The following is a 26,574-nucleotide window of genomic DNA, read 5'->3' on the forward strand; positions in this document are numbered from 1 at the left end:
GTCACTCCTGAACCAAGCAAGAGTACTCCATGGCTCAGACAAGCATCAGACACGTTAGGGCTTAAAGTCTTAAATCACACAGGCCCCATCGCCTGGGGGATTACTGTCTTTTCATATTGCCTTCAAGAGTGGAGCTGCTGAAGGGAAAACTAGGGGCAAAGGAAAGTCACCTTGGCAGCCACAGCTCAGGGCATTTTTTTTGTTTCTCAGGATGTATATATAAACTGTGCACATGAAGGTACTGACATTGTTAACTATAGCTTAGTTTGATTTTTTTCCCCCACACTTGATTCTACACTTAAGATTTAGAACACACCAGTCTAGTGTACGTATGTCCCATTCTGTTATTAATAGTAATAGTAATCTTACTTTTGGTGCTGGAGAACTAAGGCCATGGCTGTGCTAAACCGTACACTATCACTGAGTTACACCCCTAGCCCCCAATTTCTCCTTAAAATACACTAAACCAATTGTCTATTTAAATTGGCTACGTATTTACAACTTTCACATGGGTATCTTTTCACAGTGAAGTTTTATTATTTTTAGTTTTTAGACAAGGTGGCTACAGTCAAGTCTACATATTTAAATTTTTAGATTCAGGTTTGTCTTGAAGGGGGGGGGGGGGGGAGTAGGGAGGTGCTGAAGTAGTCTTTCTAATCACCAGGAATGCCATCAGACTGGCAGGGACCTATGGACTTTGGGAAGTCAGTTGAGGACGCAGATGAGGGAGCCAATGCTGAGCTTCTTCCTTCCTTCTGACCTCTCTGCACCCAGTTCAGCAGCCCAAGAGAAGGAAACTCTGAGCCTCTCCGTCCATGGGCACGACCGACCCGTCTCCCTCACATCACCACCAAACTGCAGGCGGATAAGGGGGAGCCAACAGCACGAATGTTTGCCACCGGGCAGCAGGCAGGGCAGGGGTCCAGCAAACCGTGGACCTCCTCCAGGCAGCGCCCTCACCGGGGGCGAGACCCCAGCAGGAGGAAGAGACTTCGGCGCTGCGGGGAAGGGACAGAGGGGGCCGCCCGGCGCGATCGCCCACTCCTCGCCTCCCGAGGACCCCGGCAGCCGGGGAAGGTCCTCCGGGGTCCGGCGCCGTCTCTCGCGGAGTCCAGGCGGCCGCGAAGCCGCCTCTCGGCTCTGGCCGGGTTACCGGCCCACAGTCACGCGCGCAGGTGAGGCGTGGACAGGTAACCGCACCTGCTGCCCGCCCCACCTGCTGCGCCCCCGCGCCAGGGTCGCTCTCCGCCACCCGCGCGGTCGGCTCGGCTCCTCCCCCGCGCGCCGGGGCGTCACGCACCGACCTACCTGGGCGACTCCAGCCCGGGACTCACGGGACTCCCACGCCGCCGGCAGCGTGCAGCGTGCGCCGGGGGCGCGCCGGCCCCGCGCCCGCACCGGCCCCGCAACCGCCCCGCACCGGCCTCGGCACTTTCCCGGCGGCCACCAGCGGCGGCTCAGCGGGAAGCCCCAGATCTGCCCGACTCCCCACCGCCCACCGGCTCCATTGTGACGCGGCGCGTTCCGCCGGCCAATGGGCGCGCGGCGGCGCGAACCGCTGACTTAAGTTCGCGGCTGGAGGCGGAGAGGCTGGGGCGGGGCCGGGGGAGTGGAACGAGGTGGGGCATGGGTAACGAGGGCGTGGCCTGGGTCGTGGGGGCGGGGATGAACCTGGTGGGCGGGACGTGTCCGGTGCTATGATTGGCTGTGGCTTGGCCGTGTGGGCGGGGGCGGCACTTGTGGGGCGGGCCTTTCCTGACCAGCAGCAGGACCGGAGGTGGGGCATGGGTGAAGTGGGCGGTGCGCACCCGGCGGGCGGAGCCGTTACTTGTGGGGCGGGGCCTTGGCGTATAGGGGCGGGGCCTCGGCCGGGCGGGGCGGCGGTGGCGATGGTGGCTGTAGTGGTGGCGGTGACCGAGGAGCACGGGGAGGCTGCGGATACTCGGAGGCGCTTCTCCCGCTCTAGGTTTTTCAGCCGCCCGAGGCCCGTGTGCCGGGCCTAGGGGCAGCCGGGGCCGGGGACTTGGCGTCGACGCCGGGAACAAAGCGCAGCCGCGCGCCGCGCGCGCCATGTGGCCGCGCCGAGCCCTTGGCCCGGCCGCGGGGACGCTATGGTGCCCTGCACGCCTCCCCTCCGGGGAGCCGCGGTGGGAGGCTCCCCGGCAGAGCCCCGCGGCGGTGGGGCTTGGGGTGCCCCCCGGACCCGCCACGCCGCAGCCCGTGTGCCGGGCCCGCCCTCCCACGTGTGCTCCCGGAGCAACTTGTTATTTGCGGGACGCGAGTCGGGGAGCCCCGGACTCCCACGCCCCGGAGCCCCTTTCTCCCTCCTTCCCGGCAGGCCCGCGGGCGGTTGCGGGGCGGAGGCTGGGAGCCAGCGTTTCCTTTCAGGATCAAACTAAGCGGCTTAAGTTGGACTCTGGGCCTTCCAGAGCAACCGGCTCGGGCTCTTTGAGAGGTGCTGATAGCGGGGACCCGGGGACGGCGTGGCGGAGGGGAACCGGGGCTGCTCACTGCCCATCAGCTCGGGGCCTCTCCCTACGGCCGCCCCGCTGGCCTCCTTCCGCGTGAAGTGGCCCTACATTTGAACCTAGGGATGCACCCTACAGAAGAAGCAAAGATATGGGGCTGGGAAGGTGGCTCAGTGGTAGAGCGCTTGCCTTGCATGCCTGAGGCCCTGGGTTCGATTCCTCAGCACCACATAAGCAAAAAGAAAAAAGCCGGAAGTGGCGTTGTGGCTCAAGTGGTACAGCGCTAGCCTTGAGCTGAAGAGCTGAGGGACAGCGCCCAGGCCCAGAGTTCAGGCCCCACGACCAGACCCCAAAAAAAACAAGAAAAAAAGAAGCAAAGATAAAAATCCAAACTCAGGAATCCTTGGGAGAGGGTTAATGTGTTTATTATCACCTTCCTCCATTCCTGACGCTGTGGAACTCAGTCCCCTGCCCAGACTGCCTAGCACAATGGTTAGACAAGATGAATGTCCCTTGGTTGCTATGGTATCGCACCGCTATGAGAAGAAAAAGGAAAGAAAAAAAAAACTCCTACAGGAATAAAATGAAGCTCTTGAAGACAACATTTGAGGGCATCAGATTAGTTTGTGCAAATGTAAAGAAAATCTACTAGCAGCAAGCCATACGGAATCGGAGCTGTGTGCCCCGGGGACTGTTCAAATGAGAACTACCATTTGAATTGTGCGTGAAAATTATCTTCACGCCTCTGGCTCTCCTTTTGACCATTCCATTCTGGGATGGCAGTTTTCTTCCTCAGGATTGGAAGAAAAATTGAAAGAACAGTCATTTGGTCACAACAGGCATTAACAGGGTGCTGGTGGTTCAGGCCTGCAATCCTAGCTATTCAAGAAGCTGAGATAAGAGGATCTTGGTTCTAAGCCAGCTGAGAAAAATCCATGAGACTCTTCCTCTTAACCACTAAAAAGCCAGAAATGGAGCTGTGGCTCAAGCAATAGAGTGCCAGCTTTGAGCATAAAAGCTGAAGGACAGCACCTAGGCCCTGAGTTCAAGCCCCAGTACTGCAACACACAAAAGGCAAACTTTTGTTGAATTGTGTGTGGCACTATGCAAAGATCTGTTGGTCTAACCTAGGTTGTATCTTCAAACTGCCTGCCATTTAGAGAAAGAGGGAAGTAATTATGAAAAGAAAAAGTAAGCTGGGAGCTGGTATCTCACACCTGTAATCCTAGCTACTCAGGAGGCAGAGATTTGGATCCTGGTTTAAAGCCAGCCTGGGCAAGAAAGTCTGTGAGACTCTTACCTCCAATAAACCACTCACAAAACCGGAAGTGGCACTGTGGCTCAAGTGGTAGAGCAATAGCCTTGAGCTGAAGAGCTGAGGGACAGCACCCAAGCACAGAGTTCAAGCTCCATGACAAAAAAGGAAAAAAAAAATTTAAGATGTTTTTGCTGGCCCAATGAATTAAGTAAAAGTTCCCCAACCTTATATCTGGGCCCCTGATTTGCTATTCTCTGCTATAATCCCTTTGCAATCACCTTGGGGTTGAAAACTACATTCACTGTGGAGTATCTTGTGTAGAAGGTACAAGATTGCCCCTCAAACAGGCAATGCTGTCTTTTCATCTTAAAGGAAAACTCAGATCACCCACCAGGGAACTTGTTCCAGTTCCCATTCCAATGGTATGCTCCTGAATCATGGTACCAGCTTGTCAGTTCTACTGTAGTGTCAGGATGGAAAAGCAAAGCAGAAATTGGAAACCACTCAGACCTTTGCATTCTCAGTTTGTCAGATTCGCTAGGTCTACTGTGTATAATTGAGCACATTGCCCTTGATGAAGGAATTTGAGTTTTGGTGAAATGGTTCACTGCATTTGTGTGACCTCTTTGATCTGAGTTCCAGTGATTTAAGTGAACTTTCTTTGGGACTGGAATGAATTGTAAGAATGAGTTCAGTGCTCAGAATTCTGAGGCAGTAAAAATAAATGCTACTCTTGTGTTTGAAATAAGGCAGACTGTCCTAGAAATTCAGGCTGCAATTGTGCAAGGGCAGCTGCGCACTTCTGTGTAAGTGATTACTTACCATAGCCTGTAATAGTCATGACCACTGTGTGTTCTCACCAGCCCACTGAGTGCCCTGGCTCCTTCACTAGATGCTGCTGCTTATCTGACCAGCGCTAGGCCCTCCTCTCAGCACTTTCCTCTAGGAGCAAGCATCAATTCCTGCAGTAGAATGCCTGACCTCCTCAGCTCATCTGTCATCTGGGAATTTGTCCAAATATTTCTTTGAAAGTTTCCCATGCATCCTATTTAAAGTAAATATGCTCTATCCGGGTCACCTACTGAAATTCACCATGCAGCAGCCAAGCTCTTGTCCTTTTCTTATCCATAAAGAGGAGGTGACTTCTAAGAAACCATGGGCAACTAAAGCCAGGCCAAAAGCCCAGAATTAAAGCAGAACCTACACACCTCTGCTTCCACAGTATACACTTAAAAAAAAAAAAAAAAAGTCTAGATGGATCTTGCTTGTGGCTTAGGATTCTGTCTGGGACCCAGTGAGAATTTAGTCTGTATTCCCCAAACCTAGTTGAACTCTGGGTACAAGGTTTCCTGGTGTTGGTCTATGGAGCCTTTTGTTTCTGGGTTTGAAGTAACCCTGGCCTAACAGTAGCCAGACCTTCATTTCCACTTTTTTTCCTCGGTAGCTGTGTTATTTTAAAGCCTGACATAAGACCATCTGTTGTTATAATATTCACTGAGTACTGGACTTGATCCTCAACTAAACTGATTCTTTAAAAGTAGGAACAGATGTATTTTTGTAGGCTCTTAACTTTTTTGTTTAAAGATACTTTTTTAAAAAGCACAATGTTCAGAACATTTTTGAGCTGCATAATGAAAATATAAATGCTAGAAAAAGAATTGTCCTTAGATCTCCTGGTTGCTGTTCAGGTCATGAGAGACTTAGGGAAAGCTACTTACAATTTCTATTCTCTAATGTTTTGTTTTTGTGTGTGTGCACATGTGTGTGTGTGTGCCTGTGCACACTAGTACTGGAGCTTGAATTTAGGGCCTGGGTACTATCACTTAGCTTTTTTGCTTAAAATTGGTGTTCTACTACTTGAGCCACACCTCCACTTGCAGCTTTTTGCTGCTTAATTGCAGATAAAAGTCTCATGGACTTTTCTACACAGCCTAGCTTCAAATTGCAATCCTCAGATCTCAGCCACCTGGGTGTCTGGGATTACAGACACAAGCCACCTGTGCTTACCCCAATGTATAATGAATAGTTACCCTGGACTTGGAAAGAAGATATATACAATCTATATTTCAGAATTCTGACTTCTTTTCAGTTGATTCATTCACTAGTTACCCAAAATATATTTATTCTGGATCCGCTATGCACAAAGCACTGGAGGGGCCTCTGGTGATACAGCACACATTAAGTAGTCCTTAGGATGAATGTGGCCTTTGCTCTCCTGAAGCCTTCAGTCTGGTAGTATTTCTCCAGATGATATGAGGTTGAACATGATAAATCAATAGGTCCCATGGTTTCCCTTATCTGCAATAACTAGTATATGTCTAGGACAAGCAGAAAAGGTCAAAAGCTATGTACAAATGACCATATAACCTGATGCTAAGCAAAATGAACCCCAAGATAGAGACACAAGATATCTTTCTTGTTCTTTTGAATGTACTTATAACGTACTATGTGATTTTTTTTTGTTTCTTTGTATGTTCTTCCCCCATGGTACAGCCCCTGTTGTCACTGTATTTGATTTTGGTGCCCTACATCTTGTATATACATTTTTCTAATTCGATGAGGGGAAGGGAAATAACAATATGCTGAAATAAGGATACAAGATGACCCATTGTAACAATGAGATTGAGATGTACAAGACACTATGTTGAAAACGAGCTTTACAACTTTGGGTGGCGGGAGGGATGGTAGTAGAAAAACAAAGGAGGGGGTAACAATGCTTGATAAGAAATGGACTCAGGGGGGGAGGGGGGAGGCTGGGAAGGGATGTGAAGGGTAAACCAAAGGAGGAGGCTGCAATGCTTGGTAAGAAATGTACGCATTATCCTGCCAATGTAATTGTAACCCCTCTGTACAGTATGTTCACAAATAAAATAAAATTAAATTAAAAAAAAAAAAAGAAATGGACTCAGGGCTGGGAAGGTGGCTCAGTGGTAGAGCGCTTGCCTTGCATGCATGACGCCCTGGGTTCAATTCCTCAACACCACATAAGCAAAAAGAAAAAAGCCGGAAGTGGCGCTGTGGCTCAAGTGGTAGAGCGCTAGCCTTGAGCTGAAGAGCTGAGGGACAGCGCCCAGGCCCAGAGTTCAGGCCTCAGGACCGGACCCAAAACAAAAAACAAAAAAAAAAAAAAGAAATGGACTCATTACCTTGCTCGTGTAACTGTAACCCCTCTGTACAGTATCTTTACAATAAAAAATGCAAATTCAATTTTTTAAACCTCAAAGAAAGAATTATAATAAACCAAATTTCTAGTGTATGGCTTTATCTTCCGAATCCTACATTCTCACATGTAGACACAGCTTCTGATTACCTGCTTATCTTCCCACTAACTTACCTTTGCATCCTTCTTCACATCCACTGAATTATGGTTTTGGAGAATACAGCGGTAATGGAACTTTTGCCCTTAAGAAATGTTAAAAAGAGAGGCAAATATGTAGCCAGACTAAGTAAATATGAACCCAGTAGATTCCTGTAACACAGGATATTTACATGGCATAGAGTATACAAGAAAGATGAGAGTGCAATATTGGCTCCTTTATGAGAAGTGATAATGCACAAGATATTTTAGGGCCAAGGCTAGTTGAATCTAAATTAGTAGGGGAGAGAATGAGTTAAAGTGAAGAAGACTTTTTTGAGAAATGGAGGCTGGATTTTTGGAAGAGGCCTGTTGTTTGGTTGGGAGAACAGATTTTGAAGGCTGACAAAGGTTTCGGTGTAGGTGGGGAAGTTACAGATAGTTGATTACAAGGGAAGATGAAGGTAGGATGAACCCACATACGTAGGTGGTAGAAATTTTTCAACTTCATCTTCCAGTGAACTTGATTGTGAAATCCCTGTATTTTATTTACCAACCAATTTAATAATTTGAATGTTCTATTCTCCAGGATTCCTGGGGACAAAACCAATGTATTCAATCTGACAAAATACAATCATAAAGCAAGTGATTTTTACTTCTACATTACCTTCTATTTTACAGAAATCACTCAAGTTACTTATGATAGCTTTTATTTCTAGTCCTGAGTTTGTACTCAGGGCGTGGATGCTGTCCCCTGAGCTTTTGTGTTCAAGGCTAGTACTCTCAATTGAGCCACAGCTTCACTTCTGGCTTTTTAAGTAGTTCATTGGAAATAATCTCACAGACTTTTCCTACCTATGATCCTCAGATCTCAACCTTCTGAGTAGCTATGATTATAGGCATGAACCACTGACACCCAGCTCAAGGTATTGCATTTACTAACATCTCTACGGCCTTTCTGAGCATACTTTTTTCAAACAAAGACTGAGCCATTTAGTTCTACATATTTGTGTGTGGTTACAGATAGGAAAATGGATATATTATTATTAAATACTTTCCTTAATTGATGAAAGGAATGAGATATTTGGAGAGGAGAGACAAGCTTTTTCACTAGATTCTAAATTCCCTGTGCATGTCTTTTCCTCTTGGTCCTAACATGGTATCTGGGACAGTGAACAGTTAACAAAGCATTAAACAGGTAGAATAAATAAATGTCTTATATTTTGAGAGCTTGTTTGGAAGTCCTAGAATTGGAGCACAGCTACTCATATACCCTTGACTGCAAATGAGTTCTCCTCTGTTAAGGATGGCTGTCCTCTTCAACTGAGTGCACAGCTTCAAGAGGAAAGCATGTGGAGTGGTGAGGACAGAGACATCCATCAACCCTAGCAATCAGTGGCATGACAGATGTCATAGCCAGGTCGCCTTCTCATCCATCTTTATATGGTATATTAGTAGGGTTGTGAGGATGGGAACAGATAGCAACGGCTTTCTAAGCCTTTTCTATATTCATCCTGTAGAAATTCTTAGTTGATTGATTTTTTTTTTTTAATCGGTCATGGGGCCTGAACTCTGGGCCTGGGCGCTGTCGCTCAGCTCTTCAGCTCAAGGCCAGCACTTTACAACTTGAGCCACAGCACCACTTCCAGGTTTTTCTGCTTATCTGGTGCTGAGGAATCAAACCCAGGGCCTCATGCATGCTAGCCAAGCACTCTACCACTGAGCCACCTTCCCAGCCCGTGTGCTTTGTTTTTCTAAAAGAAAAACCCACGTTTGTATGTATGTGTACAAAATGTGAAAATGAAACTAGTTATTTTGTATACATTTTATTTTATTTTTGCCAGTCCGGGGCTTGAACTCAGATCCAAAGCACTATCCCTGTACTTCTTTTGCTCAAGGCTAGCACTCTACCACTTGAGCCACAATATCACTTCTGACTTTTTCTGTGTATGTGATACTGAGGAATCAAACCCAGGGCTTCATCCATGCTAGGCAAGCACTCTACACTAAGCCACAGTCCCCAACCTTGTATAAATAAAAAAATAAAAATATCAACCCAGCAATCTTTACAATTCTTATGAGAATTTTCAGGAAATTGTACTCTCAATTCAACTTAAGGAAAATAAATATTTCCTTAAATACAAAATATCAACCATAAAAATGAAACAGAATGGATCAAGAAAATGTGATACACACACACACACACACACACACACACACACACACACACACACACACACACACACACCGGAATTCTATGCTTCCATCAGGAAGAATAATATTGTACCATTCATAAGGAAATGGAAAGACTTACAAAAAACATATTAAGCAAAGTAAGCCACACCCAAAGAAATATAGGTTGCGTAGTTTCCCTCATTTGTTGTAACCAGAAAGTACCTATAAATCTACTAGTAATCACACTGGATGGTTAAAGACAAAAAAATACACTTAGCTATAATAAATTATATAGGACTCTGGGTACTTACACATTGAAGGATATTCTTAGGAAAGGATCACAAATGTTCAATAACTATAGGCATATGATCATATAAAATGATGTCCATCAAAATGAACTCCAAGAAATGGAAATAAGGTTTTATGTTATTTTGCTTCTTTTCTTTCTCCTCCTTTGTCACTGATTTTGATTTCTGTACCTTTTGTCTTGTATATAAGTTTATCTATTTGGGAGAGGGGAAATTACAGAACTTGTGGGGCAAAGGGTAAACAAATACAGCAGTGATACGCACTAGACACTACATTGAAAATGAACTATGTAACTTGTTGGGAGGGGGGGGTTGGGAGGAAAAAACTAGGAGAATAAAAGGGAAGAGGTGACATTGTTCAAATAAATATACTCATTACCTGACTTATGTAACAGTAACGCCACTGTACATCACCCTTATAGTAACAATAAAAAAAAATTTAATGAAACTCAGTCCCCTATCCCTTGATTTGGGAAAGAAAGAAATAAGTAAATAATTTTTGAGTACCACTAGCCAGATGGTTGCACTCCAGCTACATGTAGTTTTTTCTAGTTGTCTAGCTTGGAGGTTAAAAACCATTTAGGTCTTTCTAAATGGCAGATTTAGTCTTTTGGAAAACACTGAAAATTTATCATGCATGAAGAAAATGACTCACTGTATCAATTATAACCTTCTGGGATATTAAATGCTCAGTATTTTATGAGGAAATCCTGCCAAATATAGGGTTATTCTAGCCACCAGAGTGTGTCTTTATGTTAGTAGATGTCTGCTTTTGTTGGTGCTCTCTCCAGCAGTCCAGATGGGCTGTTAGTCGCACAGTGCCAGCCTGTGGAAAGCCTGGTTTGATGTTTGAGTTGGATCTGCATCAGCTACCCTAGGATGGATACAGTCATCTATTGGATCGTCGCTTGCCTTCATTAGCATTCACTTGTGCTCCAAGGATGCAGTCCTTCCACAGAGGGTGGCTTCACCAGAACATCTGGTGGTGGGCATTTTATTAATTGCAGCATGAGTTGGCATCACTCACTAGCTCCAAATATCCTTCAGATGCCATCGGTATAAATAATTCTTTGTCTCTTATTTAGGAAAGGACCACAGGGTTCAAAATCTTGGGTTCATTATAATACTGCATTTTATTTATTGTTTCATATGAAGTGAATGAGCCATTCTCTCAGAAAGTGGAGTTTTGGGGGGTTTTTGGCTAACATTTTTTGAGTTTGATTTTATTGCACTCTGACTTTCCCCTAATCCCTCCTGACTATTCATGAACTTCTTTTGCTTCTCTGCAACTTGCAATTCTTTGTTTCTAAGTAATTATCACAGTGCCTGGCACTGCAAAGCAATAAGTGTCATGATTTTCATTTATATGTAATCACACAATACCTTTCAGCAGCCTACTACCACAATTTGGATACAGACCTGGAGAGATGAGTCAGGCAGCTGAGAGATGTCTGGTTTAATTCTTTCTTCTTTCTTTCTTTCTTTCTTTCTTTCTTTCTTTCTTTCTTCCTTTTTTTTTGCTAGTCCTGGGGCTTATGCTCACAGTCTGTGCACTGTCTCTGAGCGTCTCTGTGCTCAAGACTAGCGCTCTACCATTTGAGCCACAACACCACTTCCGGTTTTTTCTGTTTATATGGTACTGAGGAATCGAAACCAGGGTTTCATGCATGCTAGGCAAGCATTCTACCACTAAGCCACATTCCCAGCCTGGTTTATTCTTTTCTTGATCTGCTTTATCTCCCTGGTAAGAGCAAAGCCTAGAAAAATACACACATAGAAGTTCTGAAGTGGCACAGGGTGCATCTGTCCCTTAGAGTAAATATTATATAAGAAAGAGAAACATAAAAACACCCTACATATCCCTGTGTTAGCAGACTTGGGTTCTGCCAGAGCCTAGAAGATCTATGAAGTCTGTATGAGCCAGCTAGGAGTGTAGCACTGAGAACTTAGACCATCTATAGAGTGTACACATTCCTTGACTTAGCATTGTGATGATCTTTCCATTCTCCCCCCACAAACATAATGGCACCACAGGTAACTCTTTGCCAAAGACTTACATAGCACTAAACACTGTGGTGGTTATTTGTAGAAGTATTTCTCATCCTCACCATATTCATGCAAAAAGATACTGATATTTCTATTTTTTACAGTTAATAATTATGCCAATAAAACAGTTGATCTTCCCAAAGTAAATATCAGAGCCCAAATTCTGTGGGCCCAGTTATCAAGAGTTGTATTAACAAGCCACAGTCAGGGAATAATATGCATTACTGAAATGCAGGGCGACTGCTGTCAGACACCCAGCTAGGGACCAAGCCAGGCAACGAGGGCTTGGATCCAGATCCAGGGATTCTGGTGAGTGGGAATCAGGGGCCAGGAATCAGACTAAGCTGAACACAAAGCAAAGGCTTTTATAAATTTAATACCATTTTATTATTATTATTTTATATTTGATTTATAAACTATTGAAATTTAGCTAGCTTTGTGTATAAGGGTTTCCTGAGGTGGTGCTTAAGTAATATTGCATTCTACTAATACTGTGAAGTGTTATTCAAATAATAATAATTGTTTTAAAAGATGGCGAAGCTGGGCATTGGTGGCTTGTGCCTGTAATCCTAGCTACTCAGAAGGCTGATATCCTAGGATTAGGGTTTAAAGGCAGCCTGGGCAGGAAAATCTGTGAGACTCTTCTAATAAACTACTCCAAAAAAAAAAAAGCCAGAAATTGGGTTGTGGCTCAAGTAATAGAGTGCTAGCCTTGAGAAAAAAAGCTAAGGAACAATGCCCAGGCCCTCAGTTCAAGCTCAATAACAGGCATTAAATATGTGTGTGTGTGTGTGTGTATGTGTGTGTGTGTGTGTGTGTGTGTGTGTGTGTGTGTGTGTGTGTGTAACCCCCATCCCATAATCTCACCACTCCTGAGGCTGAATCAAGAGGATCTTGTGTTTGAGACCAGCTTGGGTTACAGAGTGAGACCCTGTCACACAAGTGAGACAAAAAAAAGAAAAACAAAACAAGAAACACAAAAGGCATAATGGCCAGCTAATAGAACTTTTGAATTAAATTTTTTTTTTTTTGGTTAGCAATAAAAGGTAGCAGAGGAAAAGCAGCAGTGGTAGGAAAAGCACGCAATTGAGTCTGCTTTTGTAGTATGTTTGTTACACCATTGAAAAAACAAAAGAGACCCTGTCATTCATCCGTGACCTGTGTCCAGCTGGGAAAAACACTCCTTCAAAACTTATCAGCTCAAAAACCACCAACATTGATTGTCTCACAGGTTCAGCCAGGAATCTAGGGGAGGCTTGGGGGTATTATCGAATTTCAAGGTTTCTCAAGTGGCTTCTGTCACAAGGTGTGTTCCAGGACTCGAGTCACCTGAGCCCTCACTCATCGGCCAGCTGCCAGCCGGCCAGCTGCCAGACGTAGCTGCCAGCAGAGGATTCATTTACTCCTCACTTAGCCTCTCTACAAGGCTGCCCAGGATGGAGCTTCCCCAGACCACAGCATGCAGCACAAAGAGCACATCCCTAAGGCAAAAGCTACAGATCCAAACAGTCTAATCTCAGGAATGAATCCTTTTTCACTTGTAAGATATTCAAGTCATTAAAACTTCATTATTAAAACCAATCTGCAATCACATGGAAGAGACTTAAACTTCCTCATGAAGAGAGGAATGTCAAAGAATTTGTGGATATTCTTTTCAAACTACTGCCACTGACAGAGAAAGACAATTGGTTTTTCAGTTGTGTGGCTTTCAGATATTACAATCTTTTTGTCATTGTTGATGATGATATGATCATGGGGCTTTGAACTGAGTGCCTAGGCACTGGCCCTGAGCTCTTTTACTCAAGGCTAGCACTTTATTACTTTGAGCTACAGCTCTACTTCTGGCTTTCTGATGGTTTATTGGAGATAGAAGTTTCATGAGGACTTTTCTGGCTCAGCTGGTTTTGAACCATAATCCTCAGATCTCAGCCTCCTGAGTAGCTATAATTATAGCTATAATTACACCAGCACCCAACTAGATATTTAATCTTTTTTAAAATATATTTTTATTGTAAAGATACTGTACAGAAGGGTTACAGCTACATGAGCAAGGTAATGAGTCCATTTCCTACCGAGCATTGTTACCCCCTCCTTTTTGTTTTCCCCTACCATCCCTTTCCTCCCCACCTCCTCAATTCTTCCCCCCCCATAGTTAAATCTTATTACATACATGATAAAGACATGTTCACTTAAAGTCACAAAAAAGGTGAGGGCTTAACTACTATTGACCTGAAGACAGTAAAGGAACTGATCATTACATTTCATAATGTGGTTCAAGTAACATAAAAGAAAAAAGAGATCGGCACCAGTGGCTCATTCTTGTCATCCTAGCTACTCAGGAGACTGAGATCTAAGGATCCTGGTTCAAAGAAATCCCAGACAAGAAAGTCCATCAGAGTATTATCTCCAATTAACTAGCCAAAAGCTATAAATGGAACTGTGGCTCAAATAGTAGAGCACTAGCCTTGAGTGGAAAAACCTAAATGAGAGTAAGAGTTCCTGAGCTTAAGCTCCATTCTGGGCATCAAAAACAAAAACAAAAAATCTCACATCTGTGACCAAGAGTCAGCAGTGACACATCTGTTTCTCACCAATGCAAAGAGACAACTGCGATGGATGGCTTTATCTTGTGGCTTCTTTAGATTTATGGTTAAATAATACAGAATCAAAAGGTTTTCATCATCTACTTATTACAAATACTTCCCCCTTGTAGACTTTTCATTAAGTTCGGATGGTCAATACGCTCCAAACTAAATAGATTCTGTATGTGTCCATATGTGTGTGCGCGCATGCACATGCACACACACACACATGTGCACATGCATTGTATGCCTGTCCTGAGGCTTGAACTCAGGCCTAGGTACTGTCTCTGAACTTTTGTGCTCAAGGCTAGCACTCTAAGATTTGAGTCACAGCTCAAATGGTTAACAGATTTCCTGTCCCAGCTGGCTTTGAAACTCAATCCTCAGATCTCAGCCTCGTGAGTAGCTAGAATTATAGGCATAAGCCACTGGTGCCTAGATTAAATACATTTTTGTTTTGTTTTGTTTTGTTTTTTGCAGTCATGGGGTTTTAACTCTGGGCCTGGGTGCTATCCCTCAGCTCTTCAGCTCAAGGCAAGCACTCTACTATCACTTGAGCCACTGAGCCACTTCTGGTTTTCTAGTGGTTTATTGGAGATAAGAGTCTCACAAGGCTGGGAAGGTGGCTAAGTGGTAGAGCGCTTGCCTTTCATGCCTGAGGCCCTGGGTTTGATTCCTCAGCACCACATAAGCAAAAAGAAAAAAGCCAGAAGTGGCACTGTGGCTCAAGTGATAGAGCACTAGCCTTGAGCTGGAGAGCTGAGGGACAGCACCCAGAGTTCAGGCCCCACGACCGGACCCAAAAAAAAAAAAAAAAAAAGTCTCATAAACTTTCCTGCCCAGGCTGGCTTTGAACTTCAATCCTCAGATGTCAGCCTCCTGAGTAGCAAGGATTACAAGCATGAGCCACCAGCACCCAGCTTCTAAATAGATTTTTTTAATAGGGAAAAGAATTGAATTTTTAAAAGGTGATCTAGAAGGACCAGCCAGCTCAGGAACCGTTCTGTTTATCATATGCTGCTCTGTTAGAGGCAGAGGCTGACTGTAATCTTCCCTAATAGATTCCCATGTGGTGTTTTTGAAGTAAATCGAGTATTCAACATCAATTAAAGGAATACTTTACTAGCACTGAACACATGAAAAAGATGTATATATTCAATAGTCAATAAACAGGAGTCATTACTACTTTTTTCTGATTTACCCTTGTTGGCTCCAGGCAAAAAAAAAAAAAAAAAGATACAGATTTTTGAATGGATGCCAGGCATCCAGCTGGAGTGAAGGGTTCTTTTGTAGTGCGAACAGCCTCAGATCAAAAAGCCTTGGAATGAACATGCTTTCGCACATGACTCCCTCTTGTGGCCACAGAGACTAACAGAAATTCCCTTTTCTGGTTCACAGTTAATCAAAAATAAAGGAAGATTTCTCTCTGCTACACTACAACTAACTCGTTAGAAGTGGGAAGTTAATTATTATAAATTCATCTGTTTTATATAGTCAACAACAGAAGGAATCAAGAAATTCTTGTGAGTACTGACAGGTTGGAGATTGTTATGATTGATCTTGTACTCCAGATCTTTTTACTCCAGTTAAAGATTTCAGGGTAACTAAGCCCCAGTGGCTCACTCCTGTAAGCCTACCTATTCAGAAGACTGAGATCTGAGATCACTGTTTGATGCTAGCCTGAGCAGTCTGTAATTAACGAGCAAAAACCTGGAAGTAGTGGTTTGGCTCAAGTGGTAGAGTACCAACCTTGAGTTAAAAAACTAAGGGAGATGCCCTGGCCTTGACTTCAAGGCCCAGTATTGACACACACATACACACATATTGGTTTTTCTTCAATGCAGGATTATTGCAAACAGTAATTTAAGAAATCCCTACAAATGTATGCTGACAAATTATAATCTTGTAAAATATCATATTAGTCACATCTAAACAATTTTCTTAAATCATAAAATTATCATCAGATTAGGGTGTAATAACATACAAATATGAGAAATTAATAACATCATAAGGACAATGACATGGTAATTCACAATGCTAGTGTACAAGGGACTTCCTAAGTATCAGACTCAAAAATCAGTAATGTCTTCATTTACAGCTAAGTTTCTAAAATGTTCACAGAAAACTCTTTAAATTGTCATGAAATTTTGTCAACTAAAATAATTTATGCCAACTCATGCTCCCTACTATAGAAATATAACAGAAATACGTTTTAGTATTTATTTTTTGTGTGGTACTGTAGTTTGAACTCACGCTCTCATTAGGCTTAAGCTCATGGCTGATATTCTACCACTTTAAACACTCCTCAATTCTAGGTTATTTTACTGGTTAATTGTAGAAAAGAGTCTTTTTTTTTTCTGCTTATGTGGTGCTGAGGAATCGAACCCAGGGCCTCAAGCATGCAAGGCAAGCGCTCTACCACTGAACTACCTTCCCAGCCCCTAGAAAAGAGTTTTAAGGACTGGCTGCCCAGGCTCACGTCAGATGGTGACCCTCAGATCTGAGCCTCCTGAGTTGCTAGGATTATATACATGATGCACTATTACATACTGTTTCTCCTATATTTCTTTTTTTGTGTGTATTTTTTTATTGTGAAAATATTGTACAGAGGGGTTACAATTACACGGGCAAGATAATGAGTACATTTCTTATCTTTGTAGCCACCTCCTTTGTTTCCCCTTCCCATCCCTTCCCATCTTCTCTCCACTACCCCCCACCCAAAACTCCTCCCCCCACTCACCAAAGTTGTAAAGTTCATTTTCAACATAACAACTTGTACATCTCATTGTTGCAATGGGTCCACCTGTATCCTTATTTAAACGATTTGTTTTTTCCCTTCCCCTCCACAAATTATACCGACATCAAATACAGTGAAAGCAGGGGTTATACCATGGGGGAGGGACATAAAAGCAAGAAAGAAATAATCTTATAAATGTATTAGAAACAATCACATGAAAGAAAAAAAAACATTTAAATACATATCTTAGGGTTCATTTCCCTAACATCAACTTATCTGACCTTTTCTGCTTGACTCAGACATATACTAATTATTGTGAATAAGGGCAAACATGGGACCTATGTTTCTTTGGGCCTGGCTTACTTCACTTAATATAATTTTTTCCAAGTCTTTCCATTTCCTAACAAATGGGGCAATGTCATTCTTTCTGATGGAGGCATAGAATTCCATTTGTATATATACCACATTTTCTTGATCCATTCATCTACTGAGGGGCATCTGGGTTGGTTCCATATCTTAGCTATGGTAAATAATGCTGCAATAAACATAGTCGTGCTGATAGCCTTAGTGTGGTCTTGTTTGTGAACATTTGGGTAAATGCCCAAAAGTGGGATTGCTGGGTCATAGGGGAGCTGTATGTGAGTCTTTTGAGGAACCTCCATACTTCTTTCCAAAGTGGTTGAACAAGTTTACACTCCAACCAACAATGCAGTAAGGTTCCCTTCTGTCCACATCCCCTCCAGCATCTCTTGTTATTAGAGTTCTTGATTATAGCCATTCTAACTGGGGTGAGGTATTAAATCAGAATTAAATAAATTGAAATCCAAAAAAACCATAGAAAGAATCAACAAAACAAAGAGTTGGTTCTTCAAAAAAATTAACAAAACAGACAGACCCTTAGCAAATCATATCAGAAAAAGAAGAGAACACACCCAAATAAATAAACTCAGAGATGAGAATGGAAACATCACCACAGATACAACCAAGATTCAGAACATTATAAGGGAATACTTCTTAAAACTTTATGCTAATAAGTTTGAGAACTTGGCAGAAATGGACCTTTTCCTAGCAAATATTGACATGCTGAAACTAAACCAAGATGAGTTAAACCATCTTAACAGGCCCATATCAAGCATTGAAATAGAAACAGCAATAAGAGACCTCCCATCTAAGAAAAGCCCAGGACCAGATGGTTTTACAGCAGAATTCTACAAGGCATTCAAAGCAGAGCTCACATCAATACTCCTCCAACTCTTCAATGAAATTGAAAGAGAAAGTTCACTACCGAACTCATTCTATGAAGCCATCATAACCCTCATCCCAAAACCAGGCAGGGACTCATCAAAGAAAGAGAACTATAGACCCATTTCTTTGATGAACATTGATGTAAAACTTCTCAACAAAATTTTAGCCTATCAACTTCAACAATTCATCCAAAAAAATCATACACCACGATCAAACAGGATTCTTTTCAGGGACGCAACGCTGGTTTAATATATGCAAATCAATTAATATAATTCATCACATCAACAAGAGCAAGGATAAGAACCACATGGTTATCTCAATAGATGCAGAAAAAGCATTTGACAAGATCCAACACCCCTTTATGATGAAGGTTCTGGAAAAATTAGGAATCCATGGAACATTCCTCAATACAACAAAGGCTGTATATGACAAAACCTACAGCCAGCATTATACTTAATGGTGAAAAACTAAAACCATTTCCTCTTAACTCAGGAATGAGACAAGGATGTCCACTCTCTCCTTTATTTCCATTATTTTCAGGGATCTGGCTTGAATTCAGGCTTAGAGCTCTTTCACATCTTTCTTTCTTACAACTGGACCTCCACCACTCAAATCACCTCAGGCATGAACCACCAGGAGCACACCTATATATTTTTAAGTTAACATTAAGTATGACTATTTAGAATGAACAGATTGTAAGTGTTCAGTTCAATAAACTGTCACCAGTGTCATCATCACTCTAAGTATTACCCTCATTCTCTCTCCTGAGTAAGCAGAGAGCTGGTAGCCTGAGGAGGCTGCACATTCATTAGTATCAGAGCTGATATTAAGTAAACAGAGAAGTCAAGCCCTTATAAGAAACATGACAAGTTACTTTTTTACTTGCACAAAGATTGATAGAATTGCACTGAGAAAACTGGAAGTGGTGCTGTGGCTCAATTGGTAGAGTGCTAGCCTTGAGCTGAAGAGCTGAGGGACAGCGCCCAGGGCCAGAGTTCAAGCCCCATGACTGACAAAAAATAAAAAAAATTAAAACAAGACCAGCAGCCAGCAAATACACTTAACGCTGTTAGGAAACTGAGCCATGAAGGCCAGAGAGAAAAGAACAAACATAAACAATACCAACAAACCAATCCAGCTCCAATGGAGACCAGAGAAGAGTCAGGAGACAGGAGACAGGACAGGAACACAGAGACACGTGGTGTGGCAGGGTGCCTGGGCTGGTCCAGCCCTAAATCCGGTCAGAAAGGGAGTATGGTTTTAAGAAACTCCCAGTTGGGGGCACTGGACTGATAGGTTTAGTAACCTATTATCCAAGTCCCACCCATCACCTGGGAGGCAGGAGCTCCACCTTCCCCCACTATGAAGATAAGATGGCAGACCCTACTATCCACAATGTGGCCAAGATGGCGCCAGCCAGACTCCCTATTTCAGCTCCTGCCTGTAATCCTACCTACCCAGGAGACTGAGATCTGAGGATCATGGTTTAAGCTAGCCCAGGCAGGCAAGTCCATGAGACTCTTATCTCCAATCAACCAGCAGAAAACCAGAAGTGATGCTGCTCAAAGTGGTAGAGCACTACCCTCTAGCAAAAGAGCTCAGAGTCACACCTTGAACACCACACCCTGTGTTCAAGCCTCAGGACCAGCAAAAAAAAAATGAAGGATGAAATTGAATGTAATAGAATGATTGGAAAGGTTTCCATGCTATATTTCAATAATTACATTTTAATCAGGCATTAAAATCAATAAGGAATCATCAAACTTAAACTGCCTTTGCTCAAGGCTAGTGATCTACCATGTTAGTCACAGGGCTACTTCCGGCTTGTTCTTTTTTTTTTTTTTTGCCATTTCCAGTTTAATAAGTGATTTATTGGCAATAAGAATATCATGGCCTCGGCTGGGAAGGTGGCTCAGTGGTAGAGCGCTTGCCTTGCATGCATGAGGACCTGGGTTTGATTCCTCAGCACCAGGTAAGCAAAAAGAAAAAAGCCGGAAGTGGCGCTGTGGCTCAAGTGATAGAGCTCTAGCCTTGAGCTGAAGAGCTGAAGGACAGCGCCCAGGCCCAGAGTTCAGGCCCCATGACCGGACCCCAAAAAAAAAAAAAAAAAAAAAATCTCATGGCCTTTCCTGCTGGAACTAGCTTTAACAGAGATCCTCAGATCTCAGCCTCCTGAGTAGCTAGGATTACAGGCGTGAGTCACCAGCGCTGAAGGGTTGTTCTGAAGGGTTTATTGGAGATAGCAGTCTCACAGAATTTCCTGCCCAGTCTGGCTTTGAACAGCAATCCACAGATCTCAGCCTCCTGAGTAGCTAGGTTGATAGGCGTGAGCCATAGGCACTGGGTGAGTGGTGTTTTCCATCTTGTGGTTGTGGTTTATGGACTAAATCCAAGACTCTCTTCTTGTCTATCAAATACTTCTCAACTAGAGCTAAGACTCAATACATCCTGTTCATACTGTTTTTAGTTGCTATTTGCCTTTTTATTCCCTCGTTGCTGTTTGCCTTTTTATTCCCTCTTCAGGTTGTTTATAGATCCAAAATTCCAGACAGTTTAGGTCCCCAGTCAATTAAGCCCTCTTAAAAACCTCCTTTTTCTGAGGGGAGGAGGGACCAAAGGAGGATCGTTTTAGAGAAGTCTCTGCTTCCACAACAGGAAGAGGTTGGGTGAAAATATAGATATGCCTTGGGCCACTGGACGCTCTGAGGGCCAGTCCAGACCACACTCACGGTGCCCTACCCTGGGCTGGCATGTCCTGGGCAATGGTGACTGGTGGGGTGCACAGAAAACTAGATTAACACACATACATGTGCTTTCCCCACAAGGCTATATCTGCATCCATATTTCTGCTGACCTGCCTCATTTGGTATACCCGTATTGAAAGGCCTGGAAAGCAAAGCCCACTATAGCCACCTTGTTTTCCCTCAGGGCAAGTGGATTATATGAAGTGGAACTTATCCTAAGTGGATTATGTGAAGTGGAACTTCTCTGGCCCCATCTAGGAGAATACAAAAGCCTGGTGAGTAGCAGATCTCCATCACTGTTCTTTCTGCAGGTTCCTGGAAGCTGCTCTGATTCCAGACTGCTGACCCAAGTCCAGCCACCACCCAGGAGGAACTTGCTCACGCCTGGAACAGCCCTGACTTTCAGGTTGGATTTCTTTTTATTTATTTCTTCTGGATGCTATTTATTTTTTTTTTTGGGTCCGGTCGTGGGACCTGAACTCTTGGCCTGGGTGCTGTCCCTCAGCTCTTCAGCTCAAGGCTAGCACTCAACCACTTGAGCCACAGCACTACTTCCAGCTTTTTTTTCTGCTTATGTGGTGCTGAGGAATCGAACCCAGGGCCTTAAGCATGCAAGGCGAGCACTCTAGCACTGAGCCAACTTCCCAGCCCTGGATGCTATTTTTTTTAATGAAATTAAGTGACTGTAATACATGGTGAGGTTGCTTTGTATCAAGCGTGCTTGGGTTTGGTAAATTTTACCCTGCCAGGAGCACTAGCTCAGACTGAGTTACAGGGAAATTTCTGGGACAACAGGAGCTATGTAGAGCAAGGGGTAGAGCTCAGTCTTAGAAGAATTCCCTAATTTGGACAAGGAAGTGGGCTGTTCCACGGCAATGTCTGGAAAGGTCCTTTCATTTGGAGTATTATTAAGGACACATAGACAGACTGACTGGGGAATATCTGAAGGAAAACTCCAGGAATGAAGGAACCCAAGTGCCATGAACCTATATTTTGTTGGCTTATATCACTCAATACCGAACACTTGCAGCCATTTTTCTCCAAAGACAAAACCAGTCAGTCCTCCTGACTCTAGGAGCTTCACTACTGCTGTAACTGGTATTTGGGTCCACACAAACTTCCCTACCCAACTTTTCTCTCTCCCTGATGCCTAGGTGCTTGCTGGTTCTGCTTCTGCTGCTACTGCTTCTGCTTCTTTTTGTTGGTCATGGGGCTTGAACTCTGGGTCTGGGCACTGTCTCTCAGCTCTTCAGCTCAAGGCAAGCCCTCTACCACTTGAGCCACAGTGCCACTTCCGGTTTTCTGGTAGTTTATTTGAGTCTCACGGACTTCCTGCCAGGGCTGGCTTTGAACTGCGATCCTCAGATGTCAGTCTCCTGAGTAGCTAGGATTATAAGTGTGAGCCACCAGTGCCCAGCGTAATTTATTTTTTCTGTACTAACTGTGTAATACAAGTTTCAGGTGTTGAACTCACCCAATCAAAAATTCTTGTGCTTCTTTTTTTTTGGTTGTGGGGCTTGAACGCTGACCCTGTGCGCTGTCCCTGAGCTCTTCAGCTCAAGGCTAGTGCTCTACCATTTTGAGCCACAGTGCCACTTCCGGTTTTCTGGTGGTTCATTGGAGGTAAGTCTCATGGCCTTTCCTTCCCAGTCTGGCTTTGAACTGTGATCCTCAGATCTCAGCCTCCTAAGTAGCTAGGATTACAGGCCTGAGCCACCATTGCCCAGCCTCTTGTGCTTTTTCTTCAGGAGCCCACAACCATGAAATAGCTGCACAAAAGCTGCACTTACCCCCGAAAAAGATGAGCCAGTTGGCCCATGGTTTGCCTGGCCCGCAGCACCCCACAATTAGAATTGTCAAAGCTGTGCAAATGAAGCAGCAGCAGAGGGACCCCGTGCAGCTGAAGGTTCCCCCACCGGAAGAGGAAAATCCCTGGGTAAGTGCCAGCTTGGGGCCCTCCAGCATCACACATTCCAGAAATCACACAACTGATCTACCCTAGCTTCCTGTGAGGATGCCTTCTCCCATTCCCCACCTGGCACATAGAGCCAAGTAGACACCCAAAATGGCAACCTCCGTTGATCCCTACACACTTAGCCAGCTCTCCCAAATAATGGGAAAATGCTGCGAGTGTTCTCCCTGTTGGTTGCTTCTCTCTTCTCAATGAAGGCTTTACGAATACACATCTTTTCTGCTTGTTGTTGTTGTTGTTTAATTTAACATGAAATAAGCCCTCAGATGCCCTTTGTAGAAAGGACACTGAAATGAAGATGGCAAAATCTGTACACAGATTGACCCTTTTGTGCTGTCTGCCTGCATGTTTGCTCTATCTGAACACATCTCTCCTGTTTCCCTCACAGGTGAAATGTCAAAACTGTGGTGCCTTTGGACATAGCTCCAGGAGTAAGAGGTGTCCAATCAAATCTGACCTTGGCTCCATCACGCTCATGCCCTTGGGCCTCAAGAAAGAGAAAATGAAAGAGAACCAGAAACCACTGAATCTCCAGAGGCCACGACTCTTGGACCAGGCTAAAAGATACAAGGAACAGACAAGATGGTGAGTGGATGGGAAGGTGGAAACAACTATGGAGATTTAGGGCTAATATCTCTCCATCCCCCAACCCCACTTGCACAGCCAATAATGGGCAAGGTAGGGAGAAAAGGCCAAGAGCTTCCTGTCCCCTGGGGAGGAAGCTGGGCAAAAGGGACGGGTGCCAGAGTGATTGACGGCTCTACCATCCAGTCAGTAAGTGAGAGGGGTGAGCACAACTAGGTATTTGCCACCTGACTGGGAAAAGATGATTGATTCCCCGCCAGCCTCATTTATGCTTCATAAGAATGGTCTGCGATGTTGGAAAGGCTCTGACAGGAGGTGAAACTGCCCACATCCCAGCACCATACCCAAGGATCCGATGACGTGTTCTCTGTACTTGTGGGAACAAAGACTTCGCTCCACGGTGAAGGTGCAAACAGACTTTAACCTTCAACATCGCTTATTCCTCAGGTTAGCAGAGCAGCAGGGAAAGGCTGTACTCCAGGCAGTTTCCAGGAGGCACCAGGAGGAGGAAAAGCATAATTGGCCGGAAGTGACTGCGCCCTGTGCCTATCTGAGGGTCAGTGTCCTCCTGGGTGTCCTGTTCCTTTCCTCTTCTCAGTGATCCTGGGGGCTTCACTCTGTATCCCTTCTTCAGGAAGCTGAGTTCAAATATACACGGGCAGAGGTGTATTTTCATGGACCTCTGAGGCAGAGGTATATTTTCATGGAACTCTGGGTAATGAATCCTGTGTCTTCAGGAATGTTTACATGGGATATGGATTTCCACTGTGGCACACAAGAGTGAACAGCAAATTGTGTTTAGTTATTTCAACCATGTCAAACTTACAGTGACTGTAGACATTTATATCACATAAGTCATCCACCTGTTGCTAGTGACTTGTTCCTTATAGTCACAGCCTTGTCGGTGCTTCCTACCCACCTCCATATCCATGAGGATGAAGACGTCTTTGCCTAGGGTTGACTCTGCCCTTCCCAGGCTGACTATATTTTGCAATCTCCATATCTCAGTGGCCTGAATATCTGGGTCTTCCTAGGGGGAACCCATACCTTCTTGCTCTTCTTGAAGATTTACCCTGACCCCTTCTTGGGTCAGCTGTATTCAAATGAATTTGATTTTCATTTCATGTGGAACACGTACCCATGAGTTTGTCTTTCCTGCAGCAACCAACCAGGCCAACCCTGTACCATGGAAACAGGAAAAGGTCCATCCCACATTCAGTGCAAGAAAGCCAGTCTCCTGTCAAGAAGGCTGATAGGACACCCACATGCCCACCAGTGCCACCCATCCAAGGACCTACTCTTGCAAGGGCAAGAGTCTGCTCACAAGGGCACAGTCCAGGTCAAAAGGACAAGCTCTCAGAACAAGGGACAGTTGGCCAAGTTGTTGGCCAGGCTATCACCAAAATGCATAGCACGGGACAGGTGGTCTCACAACTAAGGCCAGCCAAGCCTCCTGAGGAGAAACAACTCTACCTACCAAAGATAGCATGCAAAGAAGGTCATCAATCCAAAATCCCCTTTCAGGCACCAGGCAAGAGAGCTATCCCGGTCCCCAGGCAGACTGGTCAGAATCCCCCAAAGAAACCAAGATTCAGCCCCAGCCCAAGACCTGGGTGCAACACTGAAGGACAAGAGCTCCTGCATCTCCAGGCCCTAACTTTGCCTCTCACTACAAGCACACTGGATCTACAAGCTTCCCCACAGGCCAACAAGCAAACAGCTGTGCAGGAACCAAGCTTTCAACTCCAGCCCACACAGGGCTTCCCTCCCTTGCAACCTGCCCAGCCTCACACTGACACCCAACACCATGGGGTCAGCCCCTGTCCCGGCCAGCCACTCAAAATGGTCTTCACAAGATTGCACCATGACATGTGGGCCTCCAGCTTCCTGCCCCTTCCTTCACCTCACAGTACAGAGAAGATCAGCCCTTCTGCCAGCAAATTTCTTTTGCTGGATAAGGCTGAGGGGCACAGCTCTGGGGTCCCCCACAGTGTCCTGCATGAGAATCTTAGGCTCTCATCCCTCTGAGGAGAATGATATGGAAGCAGGCCCCTCTGAAACAGAAGGCTTAATGTCAATTGACAGCTGATTTAGAGCAGACTCTGTGTTGAGTCAAGAAGACGGGGGGGGGGGGGGGCGGCTGGGAAGGTGGCTCAGTGGTAGAGCACTTGCCTTGCATGCATGAGGCCCTGGGTTCGATTCCACATAAGAAAAAAGAAAAAAGCTGGAAGTAGCGCTGTGGCCAAGTGGTAGAGCGCTAGCCTTGAGCTGAAGAGCCGAGGGACAGCACCCAGGCCCAGAGTTCAGGCCCCACAACCAGACCCAAAAAAAAAAAAAAAAAAGAAGAAGACAGAGAGATATACACTGTACTTTGTGAATCCCAAACCCTCCACACTTTAGAATTGAAGAAAGAGCTGAGTGCTACTGGCTCATGCCTATATTTCTAGTGAGTTTGGATGCTGAGATCTGAAGAGTGTGGATGATACAAACTCAAACAGGAAAGACCTTGACACTTTTTCTTTTTTTTTGCAAGTCCTAGAGCTTGAACTCAGGGCCTGGGCACTGTCCCTGAGCTTCTTTTACTCAAGGTTTGTACTCTGTCACTTGAGCCACAGCACTACTTCTGGCTTTTGCTATGTATGTGGTACTGAGAAATCGAACTCGGGGCTTGATGCATGCTAGGCAAGCACTCTACCACTCTACCACTAAGCCACCTTCCCAGACCAAGGCCTTGACACTCTTACCTCCAATAAACCAGAAAAAAAAAACCAATAACAACAACTGGCAGTTGAGTGGTTGCTCAGGTGGTAGAGTAGTCACCTTGAGCACAAAATGCTCAGAGACATTTCCCAGGCTCTGAGTTCAAGCACTAGAAGCAGCGCATGCGCGCGCATGCGCGTGCACGCGCACACACACACACACACACACACACACACACACACACACACACACACGAGTAAAGGTGAGAAGGAGAATTCCAGAGGCTTCTGGAAAGAGACAAACAGCACTTCCACTCTGAATCCAGCAGAAGTTCATGGCACCTTCAGAGAATCTGACTCTACTCAGGAACTGAGTTACTGTACAATGATTTTGGACTCTAATTTCAGGTACCTGAAATCCTACCTTTCAGGTGGTGCTGTAATGGCTGTATCTTTGATA

At 44.6% G+C, this 26,574-nt stretch overlaps 3 protein-coding genes across 3 annotated transcripts in view; 2 read left to right on the plus strand and 1 right to left on the minus strand.

Annotated features, from left to right (window-relative positions):
- Lrrc8b (leucine rich repeat containing 8 VRAC subunit B) overlaps positions 1–1,329 on the minus strand; it is a 55,369-nt gene extending 54,040 nt beyond the window's left edge. The window contains exon 1 of the mRNA XM_042678368.1: positions 1,309–1,329. The gene's annotated coding sequence lies outside the window, so the exon portion shown is untranslated. The remainder of the gene's footprint in view (positions 1–1,308) is intronic.
- LOC122112099 (basic salivary proline-rich protein 3-like) lies at positions 722–1,513 on the plus strand. The gene has a single exon (XM_042684949.1). The coding sequence runs from the start codon at positions 722–724 to the stop codon at positions 1,511–1,513; it is 792 nt and encodes a 263-aa protein (XP_042540883.1).
- A 21,146-nt stretch (positions 1,514–22,659) lies between these two features.
- LOC122112151 (protein FAM90A1-like) lies at positions 22,660–25,443 on the plus strand. Its single transcript, XM_042685012.1, has 4 exons — positions 22,660–22,794; positions 23,219–23,415; positions 23,863–23,971; positions 25,249–25,443. The coding sequence occupies exons 1-4, from the start codon at positions 22,660–22,662 to the stop codon at positions 25,441–25,443; spliced, it is 636 nt and encodes a 211-aa protein (XP_042540946.1).
- Positions 25,444–26,574: the final 1,131 nt, after the last annotated feature.

Source organism: Dipodomys spectabilis, unplaced genomic scaffold (assembly GCF_019054845.1).
Source record: "Dipodomys spectabilis isolate Male_0828 unplaced genomic scaffold, ASM1905484v1 ptg000002l, whole genome shotgun sequence".
NCBI classification, from domain to species: domain Eukaryota; kingdom Metazoa; phylum Chordata; class Mammalia; order Rodentia; family Heteromyidae; genus Dipodomys; species Dipodomys spectabilis.

Excerpts from the sequence above, each read along its gene's own strand:
- LOC122112151 (XM_042685012.1), top strand. The coding sequence starts at position 22,660 with ATGAGCCAGTTGGCCCATGGTTTGCCTGGCCCGCAGCACCCCACAATT. Across the intron at positions 22,795-23,218 it reads CGGAAGAGGAAAATCCCTGG|GTGAAATGTCAAAACTGTGG; the intron begins GTAAGTGCCAGC and ends TTTCCCTCACAG. Across the intron at positions 23,416-23,862 it reads TACAAGGAACAGACAAGATG|GTTAGCAGAGCAGCAGGGAA; the intron begins GTGAGTGGATGG and ends CTTATTCCTCAG.
- LOC122112099 (XM_042684949.1), top strand. The coding sequence starts at position 722 with ATGAGGGAGCCAATGCTGAGCTTCTTCCTTCCTTCTGACCTCTCTGCA.